At 38.2% G+C, this 24,511-nt stretch overlaps 1 protein-coding gene across 1 annotated transcript in view; it reads left to right on the top strand.

Moving 5' to 3' along the window:
- Positions 1-18,998, top strand: part of PIGN (phosphatidylinositol glycan anchor biosynthesis class N) — a 76,154-nt gene extending 57,156 nt beyond the window's left edge. The window contains exons 27-30 of the mRNA XM_081324398.1: positions 1,118-1,191; positions 3,868-3,910; positions 6,085-6,137; positions 13,867-18,998. Of these exons, the coding sequence (XP_081180524.1) occupies positions 1,118-1,191; positions 3,868-3,910; positions 6,085-6,137; positions 13,867-13,990 (294 nt within the window). The 3' untranslated portion in view covers positions 13,991-18,998. The remainder of the gene's footprint in view (positions 1-1,117; positions 1,192-3,867; positions 3,911-6,084; positions 6,138-13,866) is intronic.
- Positions 18,999-24,511: the final 5,513 nt, after the last annotated feature.

Genomic DNA, 24,511 nt, shown 5'->3' with positions numbered 1-24,511 from the left:
TACTAAGTGCGTCCGTTTGGCTGACGATCTTAACTGGGGCTTATTTTGGGGGTTGGGTTTATATTACGAGCATCCTGAAAAATCATGCTAGGTGCTGGTTGGGTCTTATTTTCGGGAAAACACGGTACTTGTAGTAATTTGCAAGAAAATATGAATGCCATTAGGAAAGACTTTTGAGGGATTTATATCAAATAAATCAAATTTTTCTCTGCCTCTTCAGGAAACATAGCATAATTTCCAGAGTAAATGAGATGAGATCATCCTTTATTTTGCCCCAGAAAAAAAATGCGTGGAACTTAGGAATACAGTCTTCTAAATCTTATAGAAGAACGATGAGGTTGCATACCCTTCTAATGCATGCCACAAATTACATCTTCAAAACTGTATGGAACAAGAAAGTTCAGAACTGGATCACTGATGAAGTTGCATTAGATTCTGAATTTGAAAGACAACTATTGGGACAACATATTTTTTTAAAAAGCACTTACACATTAGGAACACAACATTTTGCGAAAATACAATCTAGAATAATTTTTTTTAAACTTGGCAGCTTTACGATATATACATTTCAACTCCCAGACACATCTAGATATTTGGGAATAAGCAAATGAGTGAATTGTATCAATATAATACAACATGGATAATGGTCAATCTTAAATTGTATTCTGGGGATTTGTTGTAGCAGAGATTATCAAAGTTTCCATAATGTAAATAGTACTGGTGGCTGTTATGGGACAGGAGAATGTGTTTACCAGTCATGGTTTTCCATATCACTAAACTGCTTCTCAACATTTATATGGAAAATGTTTCTTGAAAGTAGATAATTCATTTTAAAATTGTCATTTTGCAGTCTATTTATGTTAATAACCTTTTAAAAAGGTTTAACATAATGCAGAAGCCCATATTTGCCATGACTGAAAATAATGTTTATTTTAAACTTAAACAACACAACTGGTTTTTTTTTAAAAAAATATTGCAGTCTCTGCATTCAACCTGATGAACTTTGGGCTATGCATAAATGGCTGTCTAAATATTAGCAATGTTAATTTGGGCATCCGTTTTGTTTTGTTTTGTGGGAACCTGCCATTAGCTTAACCGAATTGTGTTTACTGAACAGATTGCAATCCCCTTTGTTCTCGTGTCATGTGCTTTTGAAGCTATTCAAGTCACAACCCAGCTATCATCTAAAAGGTAAAGATTTTCAGTGCATGCATTAACTGAATCAGAACTTGCTTTGGGATTGATAGCGGGGAAACAAATTAAACTGCATGTAGGTGGCTACTTTGTATCATTATACCATTGTTAGATTCAGTTCCCAAGTTTTTTCCCCCCTTCAGAAAGTCAGTTTTTGTTAATTTCTCTCTTTATGTGTGTCAGTGGAGATGTATATATATATCACCACCATTTTAGCCACTGTTTATCCATGGCAGGATGAAGGCCTCTTTCATATGTTTCCAACCCATATGGTCCTGAGCTTTCTTTTGCCAATTGGGCCTGCAATACTTGCTGATGTCGTTGATCCATCTTGTTTTAGGTCTCTTTCATGGATGCTTTTTTATCAAGCGGGATCCATTCTGTGACTGCCTTGGTCCACCTGTCACTAGTCCTTCTTGCTGTGTGACCAGCCCATTTCCATTGCAGTTCTTTTACTCTCTTGATGATATTGATGGTATACACAAACACACACACACAGTACTCTTTTGATGATATCATATATATTTTATACTGTATACACATACACATGATTGCGTTTGGCATAATAGTGACTACATTTTTACAAGTATCAATTTTCCATGGTTGTTGTATTGTAGGTGCTAAATTAAGATTTCAGTCTCTGCCTAATGAACAGGGATAGATACATTTTTAGTTCCACTCAATTGCTGAAAATTCACACATAACGGATTATTGGATGAAATGCTTTTTTTTCTGATCAAAGGATTTTTAAAACATTCATGCGAGTTTGAATGCAGGCAAGCATGCCTTTCCACAGTGGTGAAGTAACATATTACACAGGCAAATTCATACAGAGGACAGTACTTGAATAGCACTGTCCAGTTAATGGGATCCTTCTCTTTCCTCCCCTCTAAAGAGAGAGGGGAGTAGATTGAATGATTGAGGAAATTGCAGTATGGCACACATATACCTCCATGTGGAGAGATTACATCGATGATACGTCTTATATCTTGGCGAAGAAAAATGCAGATCAGCTCTCCCTCTGTGCACTGGCTGTTCCTGCTGAGTAGGTAAATGTTTGAACCCAGCTGTAAAACTGAAACTTGCCACATTCCAAATCAAGAAATGTCAGTGCCATTACTAGTGCTATCGATAGAAATTGATTTTGGTTTTGATGTTCGGTGCATCTGTCAAATCTCTGAGAAAAAGAGGCACAGTTCATCATTGCTGATCAGATACCTTCGGCGATTTTGATGGTATCCAACTGAGTTATCTATTTTGCAAAGGGAAGTAAGCAAATTAGCATAAAGTGTTTTTGGTCTTGTTCTAATGGCCTTCTAAGGTAAAGTTAATTTATAAAACTGATCTTGATAATATGACTGGATATAATTTGTTAGAGGCTGTTGTAATCATCTTGCTTTAATGCCATAATGCAACACATTTTAATGAGTTTTCACACTCTAACTGATAGCACTTTTATAATTCTTACAGTTAATGACCCATTTTCTTTTTGAGCTACTAGGTCAGTTATATGCAGCATTTTAGCACAGTGCTGGGGTAAAACCAATCATTGGTGATCAGGAACATTATCCACATTCAAAATATTTCAGTTACTTAATGAATAGATAATGATAATGCAAAGGTCTTTAGTGATACTTGAGCTTGCTTGTATTCCTAATTTGGTCTTGGATACCTCAGATACAGGTAACTAGTTTCTTAAGCCTTAAGACCAAGTGGAAATAAATACTCAACCATTTATGAACCTGGTGGAGTTCAGAACACCGTGCACAGAATTCATGTTAAACTACCCACAACCTGAGTGAATGTTGTCAAACCATTCAGTGAATCGGGTTGAATGGATTTGAACCAAATCCCCATTTTGAAAACCATTTTGTGTTTGTTTCAATTAAGCATAACCAACTTGCACCTCTGTTCCTGGAACTGGAGAGTATGGCTTCTTGATACGCTTGAGATCACATTTATAGCAGCAACGAACATTTGTGCTTGCAAGCCGTACATTCTACATTTGATACTCAGAGTGCAGAGGGGCATTGTGGTACAAAGCGGCCTTGTGTTGGGTATGTCATAGAAACAGCATCCTGAGAAACAGCTTTCTCTTACTAAGCCAATTTCTAGTCTGTAAGGATGAGTAGATCATATTGAATAAATGTAGTAAAGTGGTTATAGTTCTGGATTAAGACTAGGGAAACAGGGCTGTCAAAAGTAATTAAATGGACCAAGAGAAAGAGAAGAATCAAGTATACTGTTTTGTGTTCCTTGGGAAAGAATTAGAATATAAATATCATAAATCTTCAAAATCTGGCTAATCCTTTGTGAAATGTGTAAAATTTAGTAGGGTTTCATGAGTCAAGAGAATGTCAGGTCCCTGGAAAAGGTAGGTAAGTTACATAATAAATCATGTAGAAGAGTCATTAACTGTAAAAAAACCACAGGCTTAATTTTGACAAGTCATACAAATCAGCCTACTTTAATTCTGCTTGTTTCCCTGCCCACTCCATGTATGATAGTCAACATACAGTATGGCTGCCCTGATATTCTTAAGACGTGCAATACTGAGAAAATAGATCCAAAGAGAATTACTTTGTACTTCAAAACACATCTTGTGTTCTTCAAGGCTTTATTAAACTGTGAATTATTGTACTTTTCTGATACACTGTTTATTTTTTCCCCCAGGCTTTTTCTCATTGTTCTTGTGATTTCAGACATTATGGCTTTGGTAAGCTACTATTAGACATTTTGTACAAATAAGATCAAAACCCAGAGAGCTCTGGTAATTCAATCAAGGGATATCTGAATTAGCCTCAGACTTCAAAGTTCCTTGAATTAGGTCAGTGAGTTGACTTTGAAACTCTGCATAAATTGCAGATAGGCCCTTTCTCTCCACTATAATTCTTTGAAATAATTTAATGAATGATCAAAAAAGTTATAAATCTATATTATTACTTCAGTTCTTTTATGGGGCCATTAAGTTAGCTACTGAGTTTTCATCTGAATACCAGATGCACCTGCGTACCTACTTTAATTTTTTAAAATCTTTTCTTCCCTGCTTTCAGAACAAAAAAAGCATCTCCTTTAATTTTTCAAAGGAAATACCAAATGATCAAGCAAGATGTAATGAGAAATACCACCCAGGACGGATTGAATAAGCCTATCTTTGGACATAGTGGGAGATTTGGGTGGGTGGATCAGAATCCAACAAATAGATTAAACAATTTTAATAAACATAGCATTTAAATTAAAAACTACTGTCACCCTAACATATGTACAATGTCTGTAGTGTATTCAGACATCACAGCTTGGTTAGAAGGGATGTGTCTTTGGAACAGTAATGGAAGAGGTTTATACTTTCAAATCTATGTTCTCTTATTCCTCCCAGTGGAATTAGTTAAATATGACACACCAGCTTTTGTTCTGTCACGTCATAACTAAATTGTTTTGATTGAACTGGTCCAGGAAATCTCATAAATAGGAAGAAATATTTGCAAATCCCAGGCTACCTATTGTTGAGTCCAAAATAACGGTGAAAACTTCTTAAGCTGAGCTTAACTCTTGGTGGCTACATTTGTGTAGTTTTCTTGGCAGCAGTATAGAAGGGTCTTGCCATTTCCTTTTTCTTTGTCTGTGTGTCTGTCTGTGTGTGTGTGTGTTTCAAATTCTCAATATATCATACAGACATGAGATTACCTGGTGTTATCCCACCCAAATAATAATCTGTTCTGATCTTACTTTATTCTGGGAGTGACCATGGTTGACTAGGTGCTCCCGCCTTATCTGTAGAATCCTCTGAAATACCATCTTCTAAATTTTACTTGTCAGCATTTTAAAGTGGATAAACACATGATAGTTCTGTAGCAGTATAGCTTGATAACTGCCTTAAACTGAATCAGAACTTTTGCCCATCTGGCCAAATGGTGAAATAAATTAATAGAATTCTTTTTTAAAAAAATCTCCGTTCCTTTCTCCTCTACTGGTACAACAGTTTATGGTGAAGAAGAGACTGCTTTGCCATATTCATGAGATGGGGAAAATTACACTAATTCTTAGACAATAAACTGTAATCACTATCTCTATGGCTTCTTCAGCATGTCCGCTTTTCAGTAATGGTATCATTTAGGTTGATCATTAATGCAGCTATAGGGAATTAAAGCTGAAAGAGAAATGACTAGCCAAAGACCATTTAGAAGGCTGAAGCAGATGTTGAGAGAAGCATGATTGTTCCAGTAAGAATCATCCCATCTCTGCAAGCAGTAGCCAGCAAAATAGAAAGAAAAAGCCAGACATGATTACGCTTTGGGTCATTTTTAGCAAACATGGTGAAGAAAATGCAGGTTGGTTGCTGTTAAGAGCAACTGTCTATTTGTGGAAGCATTTGTCTGGGCCCAGTGAGTTCATAACAAAATAGAAATTTACAGTAATTTATTCAGTTTCCTTTTAGGGATGGGGGGGATGTTGTTGTTGTTAAAATCACTCTTGACTTGTAGCAATTGTCTGGACTGGTCCTGCAGTTTTTTTTGGCAAGATTTTAGAAATACTTGCCCTTGCCTTCTCCCTAGGGCTAAGAGAGAATGACCGGCCCAAAGTCACTCATCTGGTTTTGTGCCTAAGGCAGAACTAGAACTCACGGTCTCCCAGTTTCCAGCCTGATGCTTTAACCACTACACCAGATTGGTAACATACTCATTTTCTTAGTGTTACCAGGCATGTAGTATGAACTTGTTTTTATTTAAATACCGTCTTATGGAGACTGGCCTTTCTTTGCTTTTTTTTTTACAGATGGGTTTGCATGTCCTGAACAATCTGCTTCAAATGTACATTTCAGTTTTTTCACTTTTATTGGGCAATGTACAGATACTGAATTTAGTTGTGTTCTTTTTGTTTTTTTTTCTCTAGCACTTCTTCTTTCTGGTTAAAGATTACGGAAGCTGGCTAGACATTGGAACAAGGTACAGATCACTGGTTAGCTGCTCCCGCGACTTCTTCTACCACCCTAATGTTATTCATAAAATATGCCTGGTTTGCCAGTCTACCAGTTTGACCAAGAATGTTTCGTAAAAAGCGGTTCTGCAAAATGCTGCTTGTTGTTCTAGACAAAGAAAGTGGATTCATGATTTTTTAATTTCTTATCCCTGTTTTATTTTTTTCCCCCTTTTTTGTTTGTGCGTGTGTGTGTGTATATGTTTGTCTTATTAAGTTGGGTAATAGTATGTTGCTTGGGCAGTGATTCTCAAATTGTGAGCCATGATCTGCTGTGGAAAAGAAAGTAGACCCAACATTGGCAATAGGGGGAAATAATGTGAGCCATTAAGGGGAGACATGCAGAAACATATGTAATCCTAAGAAAGAGGAAAGCATGATAAATTTAAAGTAACCCTGATTTTATTTGCATAAGATAAGGCAAAGAAAAGCTTAGAGAAGCTTACAAGATTGATATCAACTCTTTGAGGTTGGCCAGGTCAAGAAACAGGTACTGCAAGGATTCCAAGAATGTTCTTTATTGTTGTAGGGTAGCACAAAGGAAACTTGAAAGCCTGTATAATTTATATCCCTAATTTATTTCTGTCTTCACTGCTGTCAATGTCACATTCCTGTTCCTTCTAGATTATTTTTAACCTTATTTCGAAGTGTTACATTTGGAGGTGAATTACATCTCCTTAAAAGACAGATAATCTGCAGTCTTCTTAAAGTGGAAGTCCAAAGTATGGAAAGACAGTTGTATGTTTGAGCACTTTTCCTTGTAAAACAACTCCTGCCTCTGAAAAACTAGTGCTTTGGCTAATTTACCCTTCTTCCTGTCTATTTCCAGGTTTGGTTTTGTTTTGTTTAGCAGTGTCGTACAGGTTGTGTATGGAGAATTATTCAGATGTACAATCTCATACTCGCATGAAAAGTATACTTCCGGGAGAGTGTTGTTAAATGATTTTTCTGAACTTAGAAAATGCCTTTCAACATAGATATATTTTTTTTAAACTTGTTGATGGATCTATTCCTTGTCTCCTCGTATACATCTATACTGCTCAAAAAAATAAAGGGAACACTTAAACAACACAATGTACTGTATTTAATAGTAGGATGTCTTTATCTTGTGTCCCCTTTATTTGTTTGAGCAGTATATATCTGCTAATCTATAGATTTTTTATTTACCTTCAAGCAAAATGAAATTTGCATATTCAGCATTATTATAAGCATAATCTGTGCCTGCCATGTAAAACATCAAATCCTGCCATGAAGTAGAACCTTTGATCCTTTGTTTGTTGTTGTTCAGCAAACTTTTCTTTTTGTTATTGTTCTCAAATTACTGTTCTACTTCTCCGTGAAAACTCATCTTCCAAATAGAGCTGCTGGCATGTACTACAGGTTGTTGATAACTTCGTATATATTTGAGGACTGCCATTAGATGATAACAATTTCTTAGGAATTGCATTCTGTTTATAGCACACTTTTTTATTCAGCATTTTTGCATAGCTAATATAAGCTTCCCAGAGTTGCTCAATGATGAGCTAAGCAGCATGCAAATTTAATAAGTATTTAATAAGAGAAGAATGCATAAAACACACTACATATGACTCCTGACCCCAGTACTTTCTTAGCAATCTTAAAAGTTACCATATCTTTGTTATTCCTTTGATAATTTCAGAATCAAGTAGTAATAATAAACCGTTTATTGTCAAAGTACAACATGTGTACATTGAGATTAGCTGGGCCTCCCCCCATGCTCTCTCCCCCCAACACACAGTGACAACAAACCCTCCATCCTACCACACCATGTGAACCAACTACACCACACACCGGCCTCCCAAGTCAATTCTGCATAAGATTATGTCCCATTTAAAAGCCTAACAGTCCACGGATAAAAGCTATTTTTCAGCCTGTTGGTACGGCTGGCTATATTCCTATATCTCCTACCGGATGGTAGGAGAGTAAAGAGATACCGTCCAGGGTGTGAGTCATCCCTGAGAATCTTCCTCACTCTTCCAAGGCAACGAGCCCTGGCGATGTCATCCGGTGGTGTCAGGAAACAGCCCACAATGTCTTGTGCTGTGCTCACTACCCTCTGTAATACTTTCCTATCCGCGGCTGTCAGACCAGCATACCAAACCACAATACAGTACGAGAGGACGCTCTCTATAGTGGACTGGTAAAAGAGGGTCATTAGCCGTTGTTCTACCCTGTTCTTCCGCAAGACCCTAAGAAAGTGAAGCCTCTGTTGGGCCTTTCTAGCCACCTGGGTGAATTAGTAATCACGGTTTGAACTGCAAATAGAACATTTCTTCAAATTCAAGGCTTTTGAAAGAATTTGGTTCATTAATTGATCTACACCATGTTTATGTCCCATTTAAAAGCCTAACAGTCCACGGATAAAAGCTATTTTTCAGCCTGTTGGTACGGCTGGCTATATTCCTATATCTCCTACCGGATGGTAGGAGAGTAAAGAGATACCGTCCAGGGTGTGAGTCATCCCTGAGAATCTTCCTCACTCTTCCAAGGCAACGAGCCCTGGCGATGTCATCCGGTGGTGTCAGGAAACAGCCCACAATGTCTTGTGCTGTGCTCACTACCCTCTGTAATACTTTCCTATCCGCGGCTGTCAGACCAGCATACCAAACCACAATACAGTACGAGAGGACGCTCTCTATAGTGGACTGGTAAAAGAGGGTCATTAGCCGTTGTTCTACCCTGTTCTTCCGCAAGACCCTAAGAAAGTGAAGCCTCTGTTGGGCCTTTCTAGCCACCTGGGTGAATTAGTAATCACGGTTTGAACTGCAAATAGAACATTTCTTCAAATTCAAGGCTTTTGAAAGAATTTGGTTCATTAATTGATCTACACCATGTTTTACGTGGCTATTTCATGATACAAATCAGCTTTGGTTTCACTGCTATACCAGTATGAATGCCCATTTTTCTTTTTAAGTTTTACATAATTCGTGCAGTACCTATGTCCTTGCAGTCTTCACCTCCAAAATACAGTATTTGTCTAGTTTTCATATATCTGAAATGGCTATTGTGCCATTTTATTACTCAATTTTCTGCCACTCTGTGCCATGACTTTTCCTCTAGTAAACCAGCCTGTCTCAATTGTTGATGAGCACATTTGGAATTTGAGAAGCATATCCTGGTAATTGTCACAAAGTGGCTTTTCCCCTGTGAACATTTTCTTAATCTCAAAACAGCTGCCTTGGTTGGCCTGGCCAATCAGCAAACAATTGTATTTTCAGAAGGTAAACTAATTTTTCTGGAAGTAAACCAATGAGGAAGCCGCCTATCGGCATTTTCCTCAGCCACCTCCACCCAAAGCTTGCTTTCGTTTTTTTTCCCTGAGCAAGATACATTTTGAAGCAAATCACTAGATATTTTCTAACAATGCACAGAGCTCATGGTTCAACAATTGTTTAAGTCAGAGGTGTCCAACCTTGGTAACTTTTAAAACCTGTGGACTTCAGTTCCCAGAATTCCCCATCCAGCCATGTGACTGAGGAATTCTGGGAGATGAAGTCCACAAGACTTAAAGTTGCCAAGGTTGGACACCCCTGATTTAAATCATACCTGACAAAGTACCCTTTCAATGGGAGTCTTGTGAAGTGTGAATAGATAATTCCCACTCTTTCTTTGACTCAGAACTGAGGCTTACGTAGTTCGCTGGCTTTGTTTATAGAATTCTGTAAAATGAAATGGCATTTACTCTCCTTATGGATCAAGAGACCTGGCATTCTTTTTAAAATGTCCTGACCTGTTACTTAACTTTTAGCTACATATGAACGTGTAGTCTTGGAGGCATGAAAATTTAAGATCTTTATTTAAAAAGAAATGCCTTGAGGTTTGCTTTTGATGCCTGCCTTTGCGCGATCAGGAAAGAATGGAAAGAATCAGCATGGGAGGCATTTAAAACTTTCAAAAGAAGTTACTTCCTGATGCATCAACTAACCTCTTCAGATCACAGCTTATCCCCCCCCAATGTTCCTTCTCTAATCATGACTAAATATGAGCAGTTTCCGAATCATGCTGCGTCCTCGTCCTGATTAGCAGCACTCTTTGTAAGCTTTGATTGGCATGATGAGAATGCCTCATTCAGGCTCTGCTGGGTAATTCTAGCTCAGCGGTAGAACATATGCCTCTCTGCACATATACGCAACCAAGTTTCAGCTCTTCTCTGGAACACGATTCTGTACCACTCCAAATGCTCTCTTTTAATCTGAGATCCAGGATTTTTATTGCAGCTTAAAGGCAAAGCAACAGAAATAGATTTTAACACATTAAATTACTTCCAATGGAAAAAGACAGCTACTATCAATCATGTGGCTAGTCGAAAGTGTTCTAGACTGCTAATGCAATTTATGTCTATAGGTAAGAGTGAAACTCGTATGAAGTTTACAGGTGTGTCACCTCTGCACTTATTACCTTCTGTTTTTATAAAAATGTTCAAGAAACATCACATTAAATCAGTGTAAGCGTAGAATAGTCCCCCCCTAGTTTTCCATTCTCTTTAGGTAATTTGATATTCAAACAACTGTCTACACTTAAAGAGTGTTTTCTGAATGCAAGATGGACTTTATATTGAGCCTCGATTAACTAGAGAATGTAGCCACTATTTGTTTATGATTGTGTTCTCTAGGTAATTGTGACCAGCATGTAACCTGTGCATTTGGAATATATGCTATGCGTTAAACAGTGACATCTGTTTGCTAGTTGCATTGCCCAGGGAATGGAGCTAATGAGTGTGAGCAGGTGCCACTCCTTGTAAAACAGTAGCCTGCTTTAGCATGGTATACACTCTGGATAAATGTTTATTGTTTATTGTTTTAAAATGTACACACATGTACATCCAACTCAAACCATATTGCATTTTATAAATACAGTTGCCTTGCCTCAAATTATTATGCTTCATTGCTTGAATGTTCAATCCGATGATTATCCACTGCAGTCCTTAGGCATCAGACAAAGAATCCTAGCTTACACAGAAAATAAATTAAACACAAGCAAATAGCTGTTGCTTCTAATCCATGCTATGCTTGGCCACGGATTTCTGGTGGCAGAGTTGTGATAGACTTCTGCCTAAAGCCTATGACGAATTCCTGCCTCTAATTCTCCATTGGGAAAAAATGAAAAGGAATACGGTCACGTTCAAAGAAGGCATTAAAAACTTTTGTTCCTACAGATCTTCTTTATTGGGCAACTGCTATGTAAAATGGGTATACATTCTTGGTGTGTGTGTGTGTTTCATTTGTTCATACATGGAACAAATTATACCAGTTCATTTAACCTTATATACTCTCTCTCTCTCTGTGATACACACACACAAACATGTCTCTGTTCCAAGATTCTTAGTGACTAAAATTTGATGCAAGAAATGGTGGTGTTACAGGTAACAGGAAGAATATGCATTTAATTTAGCTCTTTAAATCAGTTTAGACATCATTTTGGTAAGAATATGGGGCTGAGTCAAAGAATTGACCGAAAAAAATGGATGTTGAAAAATAATTTAAAGGAAGTAAAAAGGTGAATTCAGGAAGAAAGGAGAGTTGTTTGATTTGCAATTTAGCAAATGGGTGTTAGATTGATTCTGGACACATTTAAAATCGAAATGTCAAAGAATCAGTTCAAACAATTGTGAATTACTATTGTCTACTGATTATGGAGTGTCAATTGTTTGTTTTACATTTAGTCATATCCTACAACAGGTATTTCTTACTGACTGAATAGATTCTCTAGAGTTAATATAAGTTGAACTTCTGACTCTGAACAAACAAAATATGCAGTCATGAATTCCTTTTAATTATTCAGAGTAATTAAAATTTCATCTGAGCTTAAGAAGATTAAAACACAAATTAGTATAGTCATCAAATAATATCTGTATTTTTAAAACACTAAAATCTAAGTATGGAGACTTATGCTTTATTCCTTACATGCGTACAGCTTTTGGGAAAGGAAAAGAAGATACTAATATAGAATGCAGAACTCATAAAGTTCCACAAAGTTCTACATTAAAATGAGAACAAATTCAATAACAGTTTTGTTATCTATGAAACTATTTGGAAATGAAGAAAAAAAAATCAGTTGGATGACAAAACTAACATTTTCCTCCCAGAGAGGTTGTGTTTATTATAAGAATTTTGGACAACTGTATGGTGCTAGTCAAATTGTTGAAAGAATGGTTCCTGCAGTTTGTTTATCCTACCTGTCTATTATTGACTTCTTTATACAAACTGAGTAATGCTGTTGGTTGGTTCTCATAAATGTTAAGGGATCGAGGGCAAACTCTGGCTGATTTAAAGTCAAGTGGCTTTTAATTCATTCTTTGATAAAGTGACTAAATTAATGGACTAGCAAAATGCTGTGGATATAGTATCCTTGGATTTCAGTAAGGCATTCGACATAGTAGACCACAACCTATTTCTTAGTAAGTTAGAAAAATGTGTGATAGTCAGCATCACCACCAGATGGATGTGTAACTAATTGACAAACCACACTCAGCATGTAGTCCTTAATGAAACTATATCTACATGGAACGAAGCAGCAAGGTACCCAAAGTTCTATCTTAGGCCTAATATAAATTTAATTATTATTAATAACAACAACAACAACAACAACAACTTCATAAATGATTTAGATGAGAGAATAGAAGGGAACTCATAAAATTTGCAGATGACACCAAGCTGGCAGGAATAACCAACACTCCAGAATATAGGCTCAAGATCCAGAAGGATCTTGACAGACTTGAACACTGGGCCCTATCTAACAAAATGAAAGTCAGTGGTTATAGTTAGGCAAGAAAAAACAAATGTACAGGTTCAGAATAGGTGAAACCTGGCTCAATAGCAGTAACTGCAAGAGGGATTTTGGAGTCCTAGTAGACAATATGGCATGAGGCAGCAGTGTGCTGCAGCCACCAAAAAAGCCAATGCAGTCCTAGGCTGCATTAACAGAGGGATAGAATCAAGATATTATGTGAAGTGTGAGTAACACTTTATAATGCCTTGGTAATACCACACTTGGAATATTGCATTCAATTTTGGTCGCCACAATACAGAAAAAGATGGTGAGACTCTGGAAAGAGTGCAGAGAAGAGTAACAAAGATGATTAGTGAGCTGGAGGCTAAGACATATGAAGAACTATTATAGGAATTAGTCTAGTGAAAAGAAGGATTAGGGGTGACATGATAGCAGTGTTCCAATATTTGAGGGAGAAGGAAGAGGGAGCCAGCCCATCTACCAAAGCACCAGAAGGCAGAACAAGAAGCAATGGATGGAAATTAATCCAGGAGACAACTGACATAGAATTAAGGAGAGATTTCCTGACAGTGGAACAATTAACAATGTGTATAGCAGAGTGAGCGCCTGTTACTCGTCCCAGCTTCTGCCAACCTAGCAGTTCGAAAGCACGTAAAAATGCAAGTAGAAAAATAGGGACCACTACGGTGGGAAGGTAACAGCGTTCCGTGTGCCTTTGGTGTCTAGTCATGCCAGCCACATGACCACGAAGACGTCCTCGGACAAGCGCTGGCTCTTCGGCTTTGAAACAGAGATGAGCACCGGCCCCTAGAGTTGGAAATGAATAGCACGTATGTGCGGGGGAACCTTTACGTTTACCTTTATAGTTTTACCAGTAAACCTAGTTTCCTCCGATTACTTGATTTGTAAACTGCTTTGTTCTAATGCATCATTTTCTCTTCATTGCAGTATTAGCCATTATGTCATTGTGATGTCCTTCACTATTTTCCTGATGCTTTTAAGAGGAGTGGCCCAGCTGCTCACTACAAAGAGACTGGAGCTTTGGGAAGAAACCAAACGCCATTCCTTGTGACAAATTACCGCAGGACTCGTATTGATAGAAACTTTATTCTTCCAAAGGACAGAGAGATTTATGAAATTGGCTGCTAGAGACTCCTGAAGAACTTGATGCGGAAGAACACGAAGTAACTTGTCATCTTTTCTCCATGGAATTAAATTTTGTTCCTTCATTTTCCCTCAAAGGAACTTCCAGTCTCAAAGTGAACAGCTATTATATATAACCTCGCTTATTGTTGGGAGTAAATGCTGTGCTTGTGTTTACAGAAAGGACTCAAAAGAATGGTAGCAAGATGACTTTCGTTTTATTGGTTTCTCTAGAAGACAAGACAATTAATTTCATGAGCTGCTAACAAGCTAAGCATTGTGTCTGCTCCTACTCTCAAGCCAGGTTTGGAACAAACAATAGAGAATTAAGTTTTTGCTGTGATATATGCCAGACCACTTTTCACTTTGGGGGATTCAGATCAGGTTTAGAGATGTATGTATTGGGACGAGATTGAAACTTCAATAGTACTTTTTAAAATTTTGTGTGTGTGTGTGTATGAATGGAATTTCCATTTTAAGATACAGACTAATTATATTTTTTTGCTGCAATTGTTTTTTTCCCTTTTTAGAAAAACATACAAAAATAGTTTTCATCGTACACCGATGGTGTATTAATGTTTCTCCAATTTTCCTCTCACAACTTGCTTCATTTGCTCTGTAAGGAATTGTCTGAACAAATATTGAAAACCAGCTCTACCTGTTCAAACTATTTGTAACCATCCGACAAACTATACAGCTACCAACTAAACCACCTGAACTATTTTAGAAAACCAGTTGGTTGCTCAGGTTACGTGCTTGAGACTATATTTGCTGATTACCAAGGCAAAGAGTTATCTTTTGTAACAAATGTTTTCAATAGTAGCTGTTAAAGTTAAAACTTTCCTCAGCTCTCATACAAATATCAGTTGGATAAGAGCTGTGTGAGATTGTTTTACAGCCAACAGTCAGTCCTTGAGCTGAATTTATTTCTCCTTTAGTATAGGTTAGTTTTTGCTACTGTGGTGCCTTCTTGAATAATTTGAAGCATTGACTGAAAAATGCTTTCCATGCTCTCAGACGGAGGCTTTGTCATGATCTTTCTAATCATCTTTGTCCTGATCCTTTTAATTCAATATATTCAGCAATTGACTTGGGAGTCTTCTGCAGGGAAAGCATGTAATATATCATTGAGCTACAATTTCCTCAGTATGAAATCAACCATTCTCTACAAAAACATTTGAGCTAAAAAAAAAACTCCAGGGCAATACAGTACTGCAATATAGTACATTGCTGGGAGAATGGACTTCTAAGTGCACATAGCCCACGAAAGCCATCATTATTCAGATTTCTAATTTGTCAGTGCAAATAATGGTGGGGTAGGAGCCTGCCGTAATTATAAGGAACTGTAAAAAAAAATTGAAACATGCACACCACGGTAGCTGTCACAACTGGAACATAGCAGCAACCTGTTCATCCTGAAAATTGCTGTAGCGCTCCAGCCTCTTGGCTCTATGTCAGTAAAACTCTAGAATCCAGCCATCCCAATAGGAATATCCATGTGATAGTAGGCAAAAGCATTGATTTATATTCTTGAAACAAGGAAATAACATGCCACAAAAATACTAGAAGAGTTCATCTGCCTGTAGCTGGTAAGGTCAAGAAACTTGATCCAAGCAAGCTAAAAAAGATGTTTTAGAGCATGTAGAGACGTGCATTTATTACTTGCTCTCCCGTGCAATCTCTGAAAAAAAGGATTTTTGTTTAAATAGTTGCTGATAAATCCCGTATTTGTCTTGCTGACTGCCTTTTTTGCCTTCAAATTCTATGCACTGTACAGCTTTAATAATCAGTATCGCTGCGTTGATTTAAGAACTGGAGAAGCATTCCTAATAGAACAAAAAAAAAAAGTCATTTCCAAAAAGGAAAGAATGTCATAGTTTAAAAAAAAACACCCTGCAAATAAATGTCACGTAAATATTTTCTGCCCAAATAAATAAGTTAGCTTTAAAGAGAAACAAAGGATAGAACTACACCCTCTCTGAAGTAGAAGAGCTTTGTTGGAGTGATGTGAAAAACAAAAGCACATTAATGCAGCTTTTCACATATATAAACACATAGAGTGGAAAAGTATCTACTCTGGCTTCCTTTTACTCCCACTGTGCAGTAGAAAGATAGATTTGCTAATCCAATTAGTATTGTTTTGGTTGAGTTACAGTGCCACTGACCTTAGTTGACTTCCTCTGATCATGTTATTAATCCTATTAAGGCTGAACCACATTTGGGACTATTTTATACATCCCTAATGGAAAAATCTGAGGAAGTTATTCCTTGACTTCTGGGTGAAAAGTCAGGAGTGTTTGTCCTCTTGCTATTTGAAATTTCTGTAGCTCTGGAGGGTTAAAATAATTCTGACAATTTAGCAGTCTTACCTTGAACAATTGATTGCACTGTGAAATTACCTATCTGCCCCTATCTTTTGAATACACTTAAATCCTAGATTCATTGGTCTTTAATTCCAAGCCAAAAATATGAGAGAAGGTGAGAACCCAAGGAAGCTAATTCCTTTCTTTAGATTAGGTCAGTAGGAATGAACTAGCCATCTCAACTGTAGACTGAAGTTGAGAAAAGAAGTTTATTTGTGGATAATGTACATGGTTACACCAATTAATTTCCATCGTTTATTACATTCATCCTAGACTAGTAATTTAGTCAACGGAAGTCCTTGAGCTGTTTAGAAGTACATTGAATGTTTCCCAAATTGTCATTCTATTACCTTGTCAGCAGTAGAATACCCGAGTAATATATACTGTAGCTTAGAGCGCAGAATAAGTTTATGTGAAGTTCTGGCAATTGTAATTGAGTTTGATTGTTTTCCTGCTGAACTGAGTATCTACCTAGCACATCTTCACTTGATGTACCCTTAGAAAAACATAATGATTAGCAACTTACACGTCAGCAAAGTCATGCCAAAGTCATTGAACTGATTGAGGAAATCTTGATAAGCTTTTAAGGTTATTTGCAGCAGTGGTGGTCAGTATAACAACTTCTTGGTTTTTTTCATTGCTTTTTGTTAAGCATAATCACCAATAGGATGATTGGATATTTTGCAAGCTTCTTTCAGTTATTTAAGATTACGTGGAAATAGTCTTTTGTATTGTGCCTACTGTTTTGGAAATGCTGTAAAATAATTGTGTATTATTTATTTTACAATGTGTATAATGCACCCTAGCCCTCTAGGACACTGGGTATAGCATTCAGCAAGGAAATAAAAAATGCACAGCACACAGCCAAACAGCACACCTTCACCCCTTGGCTTTTGAAAGTTGCAATTTAACAGGTTACTTACAAATTAGCTGCACTGCTGCTCCACTGATTATCCATAATTGCCTTATTCCAAAACAAAAGTTCTCAAGTGGTCACAATTCCCCAAGAAGGTAATTGGGAAAGAGTGTTATTACTAGAGTATATCTTATAATATTTACAACCATTCTATGTCTTAACTCAGCATCAGATAGATCAGATGCACATGTCAAACACCTTAGTTACGTTGAAGCTGCCTCCTTATAATTGTGAAATTTGTATAGTCTACTCTTCCATTTAATTAATTTCATTTAAAAATGAAATTAATTTGGCTTCAGGGATGTTTTTTCTCTCTCCAACGCTTTGGTAATTAGATATAAGATGCCTGTTTGGGAGATCAGGCTGCCTAACTAACAAACAGGATGCATGGTCCCCACAGGAATCATTGTATTGGCAGCTGCTACCTGTCACTGAATTATTGGCAGCTTCAGCACCGTCACTTATTATTCTTTAGTATCATGGTTACATCAAGATTTGGTGTTTTCGCATTCCTAGATACTTCGATTCTAGATGCTAAGAAATGGTTCTACCTGCTGAACTCTGGATCTGCCTTGTCTCATATTAGGCCTGGGATACCTGCAGGACCGTCTGCTGCCAGGAACGACTTCCCATCGCCCTGTGTGCTCACACAGAGAGGGCCTCCTCAGGGTGCTGTCGGCCAGACAATGTTGGCTGGCGACCCCCAGGGGGAGGGCCTTCTCTGTGGGGGCACCTGCCCTGTGGAATCAGCTCCCCTTGGAGCTCCGGATGGCCTCTGACCTTCGGTCCTTCCGTCATGACCTTAAGACACTTCTTTTCCAACAGGCTGACCTGGACTGATGATAAGGGGTTTTAACATGGTTTTAACGTTTTATTGGTTTTAGTTGGGGCTAGGTATAGTTTAATGTCTTCTTAATATTTGTATCCTATTTGTATTTTATTGTTGTTAGTTGCCCTGACTCCTTCGGGAGATAGGGCGGCATATAAGTCCAAACAAACAAACAAACAAACAAATAAAAATTTACTTACCTACCTACCTCCCTACCTCCCTACCTACCTGATGTGGGCGAAAGTCATTAGGAGATTGGAATTAGAGCACTGTTCAGAATATCCTGGATGGCACATAATTGTCTCATCTCCATCAGAAAGGATGTGAAAGTGAGTCTTCTGATTTGGATGAAAGGAAGGACAAATGGCAGTTTAATTCAGAAGAAAGTACAGTAGTTATTCATCCTGCTTCAGTCAGGGTTGTTGTTGGATTGCTGGATGGAAGAAGTATCTGGAAAAAGGTTTTTCCTGAGTTAGTTTGTTATGCAGGTTGTTCTCTTCTTTTTCTGGAAAAGGAGGCCTAAGTTAGTTCCAGACTAAATAACAATAATGTGCTGTCCATTGGGATTCTTTTAAGGCAGTTTAGAAAATTCAAATGCTTTTGAATGCACCCACTAAGCTGCTAATTGGAAAAAAACTGATGAGCCATATACGATTGATTATCAGTCTGTTTCCAGCCCCATTTGTTTCCAAGTTGATTCTAACCTTTAAATTGGAGAAAGGTAGACAATGGACAAAGTTGGAATCCCATGGCTCCAAGCAGAATGACAACACGGAAACATCGGTAAAGAGTTGTAAAATGAATATTTTGTAAATACTTTCTTTGTTTCCTTGGTTTTAGTGGAACTCAGTTGGATCAGAGACTTTAATGTAGAACAAGAACCTTAAAATGAAATGCAAATACAGCAGATAACCATTCACCCCATTCCAACTTTTTATGTCTTCTACAGTCAGACCCAGATGCTCAGAAAAGGTGTGTGTGGTAAAGTGGCTATCCAAAAGCAGCCCAGTGGCAGACAAACACTGTGGTAAATTACTAATTTGAAGTAGTAGAAGTCCAGAAACCATCACTTGACTCCCTTTGCCTAACGTTAGGTTGTATATTTACAAAAATGAGAAGAACGAACAAAGGCATAAACAAAAGAGCCTTGGTGGAGCAGTGGGCTAATGCCTCCTTAAGTAACACCAGCTGCCTGCAATTAGTGCAGGTTCGCATCCCACCAGGCTCAAGGTTGACTCAGCCTTCCATCCTTCCGAGGTAGGTAAAATGAGGACCCAGATTGTTGGGGGCAATTAAGCTGACTTTGTAATAATGCCGCTTGGGGGTGTGTGAAAGCCCTAATAAGCAGGCATATACATAGAATGAAGGCTACTGCTAAGCTTGTAAGCCGCCCTGAGTCTTCGGAGAAGGGCGGGATATAAATGGAATTAAAAACAACAACAAAAAAAACAAGATTGACATATTTGAAAGTGATGCATACAACTGTGATATCTAGAAATAATCCCATTAGTGTTTAAAGATTTCTCCCACCAATAAAACCCACCAGGGTCTACTTTTTAAATGCTTTGTGCATATATGTGGGCATTAAAAATGAGTCAAGTAATAATAGACTGGAGCTTTGATTTCTCCTTGTCCATCCTTGTTTGGCAAGAAATATCTCAAGTGTTTTAACAATATATAGTTTTGATGATTTATATGTTTGTCTTAGATAACTTAAGATGAAACAAGGTGTGCATCCTACACACTTATGGTCACGTTACTCTTACCAGGAAGTTCATTACAAGCATAGAATAATGTCATGGTTACTAAGCTAAACAGACTTTGGAGATTAGATCAAATCCTTTTGACTGGGCTATAGTCTACATTAGAGGTCCCCAATCTTTTGGGCACCAGGGACTGGTTCCGTGGAGAGAGGTTTTTCCATGGACCGGAGAGGACGTGGTTTGGTGTGCTGCCTGCATCCCGCGGATAGGGCTTCACTTGTTTGTACGGACCGGTTGCTGGCATGCTGTAGACCGGTACTGGTCCACAGACCGGGGGTTGGGGACCCCTGGTCTACATGCTGCAATTTCAAATGGGGCCATTGATTTCAAATGGAAAAGGCTAAGCAATCATCCTTAAAGGTGCTTAATTTGGGCTAAGTCATGGCCAATATTAGAAAGGCTTATACTTTTAAACCTAACTGTAAAACATTTAGAAGTGTCAGCCAGAGATGTGAGAGAGGAGAAAGGACAAAAATAGCTGACAATATGAGGCTGAAAGTGGAAAAAAAGATAGATGGATGAATTATCTAATTCAGGAAGCAGTGTGAAAAGTGAGATGAAATTCCAATACTTTAGAACAACAGGCAGCCTTGACAGGAAGAAAAAAAATGTAGGAAACATCTGAAAAATAAGGAAAATGTTAAGGAAGACCAAAATGGAGAGACATTATTTAATCTGAACCTCTAGACCATACATGTCAAACTCGTGACATCACGTGACGTGGGCGCGGCTTCTGCATGATATATCCGGCCCGCGGGCCAGCAGTTTGACACCCCTGCTCTAGACATATCACAACCCCTACAAACAAGTACAGGGAGTCCTCAATTTATCACCACAATTGAATCCAAAATTTCCATCGCTAAACTAGACAATTGTTAAGTGAGTTGTTTTTCCATTTTACAACTTTTTTTGCCACAGTTGTTAAGCAAATCACTGCAGTTGTTAAGTGAATTGCAAAATTGTGAAGTGAATCTGCCTTCCCACATTCATTGACTTTGCTTGTCGGAAGCCAAGTGAGAAGGTTACAAATGGTGATCGTATACCCACACATTCAGGCATAGTATTAAAGAAAGTAAACTTATGTTCTAGGCATTCCTGTTTATCCCTCTGCGATTGGGAAGTCAGAAGGCATGAAATTAGTCATAACTATTCAAAATTATAAAAAAAAATCAAGAGAAATAATTATTGATTAAAGCTTTATTAACAGCTTTAAAATTAAATAAATCTTCCCGTCTAAGTTTTCAGAACAAGTTTACTGTGTAATTTCTGTGTGCAACTTTTAAATATATAATAATATTTCGCAGAAAGACTGTATTTTCTGTTTTGATTATTGACCCATTTTAATACAACCTATTAGCTTCTGGATAAAGCCGTGCAATGAAAAGTATTTATCTCTGTCCTCCTACTCGTATTGGGTGGAAAAATATTGTGATTGAGAAAAATGGTAAGATAGCATGGTAGAACGGGGGTGTGTGTGGGGGTGTAACTAGGGGTTCTGTATTCTTTCAGCAATAGCAGACTTTGGTCAGGAAGAGCTGGGTTCAAGTCTCCATCCATCCACACAGTTAATCTGGATAACTTCCACCCTGATGACATTCAGAGGCTATTAGAAATCTGACAATTCTCCCAGCATCAACAGGTGGTCCTCGTTGAGTCCTATTGGATTTGGTATTTTGGTTTAGATCAGAGGTCCCCAACCTTTCTGGTTGGCAGCCGGGAGGGAGAGGCGCCTTTAAGTGCACACGTGCACACGTGAATGGGGCTGCAAATGTGTGTGCACGACGCAGCGAGGCTAGTGCAGGCGCAACACTCATGCCCGCACAACACTCACAACCTCACAATGCTCGCAGCGACGCTAAGGCCCTCGTGGCAATGCTAGCGCTTGCGGCAACGCTAAGGCCCGTGCGATGCTATGATGCTAGTGCAAGGTGGGGGGGGGGTAAGTGTGCAATGCAGTCCAGTGGCCAACAGGCCACAGCCTAGTAGTGGGCCATAGCCCACAGATCGGGGACCCCTGGTTTAGATGGTGTCTTCAAAATACTCATAACTTCTCTTTTTGTTTTGTGTTTCTTCTTTCTTTTGAATTCTAAATTACCCAGAGTCATTGAGAGTTGGGCAGTGCCTAATTATATATATAAATATATATGTATATATAATTGGATATTTCTCAGGATGTCATACTACATCACCCAGAACATCTAAGATCAGATTCCAGTCTTATGGGGATTCTCCATAGATATACCAAAGCTATTATGCTTTCTTTTTTTAAGAAATCTCTCCCGTGGTGGGATTCTGCTGGTTCGCACCAGTTTGGCAGAACCGGTAGCTATTTTTTTTTTTGTTGTTGCCCAGGCCCAAAATGGACTTCTGGAAGTGGCAACCGCACAGAGAACTGGTTGTTCACATATTTGAATCCCACCACTGAATCTCTCCTATATATAACTCTATATAAAATGAAGAAAGCCAGTCTAAAAATGCAGTAATAAGCTAACCTGCTATTTTTTTATAGTTGATATTTCACAGCTTCCTAGGGGTGGGTAGTGTGCATCCCAGAGATCTGAGACTTTGATTTCCAAGGCTACTTCCTGGAGAAAACTTGAACTATCCAAGCCTTCCTGAGTACAGACAATAAAGATAAATGTTGAATTTGGCCTAATGTTGACAAAAAATTAGACAACTGTCATGGCAGGATATGCAGTAATTATTATTAAGATATGTGGCTGTGTATTTAAGGCCAAATGCATGGAAGCAGCACATATATTCCTGGCGATCACTTTTTCACATTGGTGATATTTGTTCACCCTTTTTGTCCTGTAATGTCACTCCCTTTATTTCTCCAGGCATATCCCAACACGTCAGTCAGCTGCCTACAGCAAGTTCCTTAGGAGACATCTTTTGACAGGAGTAGCAGTTCTTGACCGCGAGCTATGAAAGCTGTTAGATGATCAATAGAAGGTCAGCCCTGTGGAGCAGTTGCTGAGATAACAACAGCCACTAAGTTTTATATAATATTATCCAAGATATTCTTAAAAGGATTCTTAATACTTCCATCACCTTCAGCGCTGTTTGAGATAGTGGTTGTAATGTATGGGAACGAGAAATCGTGCCTTGCAGACACATCTTTCATTCTGCAATTCTCATTTTGGGCTCAGCCTTCCCTGAATTTTCAAGTTAATCACAAATGAAGTAGATGATTGTTTTGAGCGTCCTTGGGTGCCATTTGCAAAGATAGTAACTTGTGGTTGGGAGGGGTTTCATGAAGATCTAAAATCAGTTGTTTCTCAACCTCAGCAACTTTAAGGCAGGTGGACTTCAACTACGTATCAGAATACCCCAGCCCCAGTAGGTTGAAGTTTGCACGCTTTATTGAAATTGCTGAGGCTGAAAAAAAAACCCTGATCTAAATTCTCAGGTTTATGTTCCCCCCCCTCCTTTGTCTTAAAATAATCCAATAACAAATATTATTTGATTTGAAAGACTGGGAGGTCTTTGATAAAGCATTAGATGCTGTATTGTTTTTTAAAAAAATCTTCCTGTAGGTTTATTGAGGGTGGAGTGGGTTGAATAAGATTGAATTGGGTGAATTGTCTAGGGTCAATTAGGTTTGTAGCATGATTGTGTGTGTGTGTGGGGGGAAAGAAAGCGTTTCATGATTTGATGTCAGCTTCTTTTATATTTGATTTGCAACATAGCACACAAGTCCTTACCGAGCTGAGTTCATGTGGTTAGGGAAGTTTTATTTGGGATTCCAAGTAGCCCTATGGTTTTATGAGTCCCAGTGAGTAATCCTATAGTTTTAATGAATCCCTGCCCTCTCCTTTCTCTCTCTTCTTTTAGCACACGTAGAATCAAAGATGGCCAAACATCTGGAGAGGATGGAGGTCCATTGTCTGGATAGAGACGTCCTGCTGAAATCCTTTAAGGTCTTTTATAGTCTTGCCAGATGCTGAGCTAAATTACCCTGCCTTAATGTTGATTTACACAGTGTATCTTTAAGCCTTTATCCCTCCATGCACATCTGCACCGTTTCTGTTTTTCTAACTGCAGGAGTTTGGAATATCAACTATTTAATCAGATGTGAATGTGACTTTCTCATATCCAGATATAATGGCTTCCTGAGCGCCCTTTTATCCACGCTGGCTTTAACTCTTCTGTAGCCTTGTTTTAAATGTTCTCACAGTGTTGTGATGTCCCATGCCTATTTGGTCATTTTGAGGAAATCTCTGCAGCTGCAAATGGCTCTGAATTATGGAAAACAACAGAAGCAAGCAGCTCAAAAAGCAAAAGCAACTCAACATAAATCTTGCTTTAAACTCAACCTTGTGGATAATTGGACATCTCTGATTGTAAGTTTAAATCACACTGAGGTTGAACCAGACAGGGTTCTTTCCTGTCAAAGTAACTTTATTTAAGAAACATTGATTAAGTGTAGAGGTGGCAAGCCCATGTATTGCTTTACAAAGGCAACATTTGAAGAATGCTTTGCAGGTAGGATGGAGCCATGGGGCTTTACTTAGATTTAACATTTTCTGTTGGATTACGTTGCTGCATTTTAGCTGCAAATTGTGAGCTTAGGGAC

This window comes from Vipera berus (genome assembly GCF_964194415.1).
Source record: "Vipera berus genome assembly, chromosome: 3".
NCBI lineage: Eukaryota > Metazoa > Chordata > Lepidosauria > Squamata > Viperidae > Vipera > Vipera berus.
The sequence above is the reverse complement of the archived record's forward strand: the minus strand, read 5'-3'. Positions and strand labels throughout refer to the sequence as shown.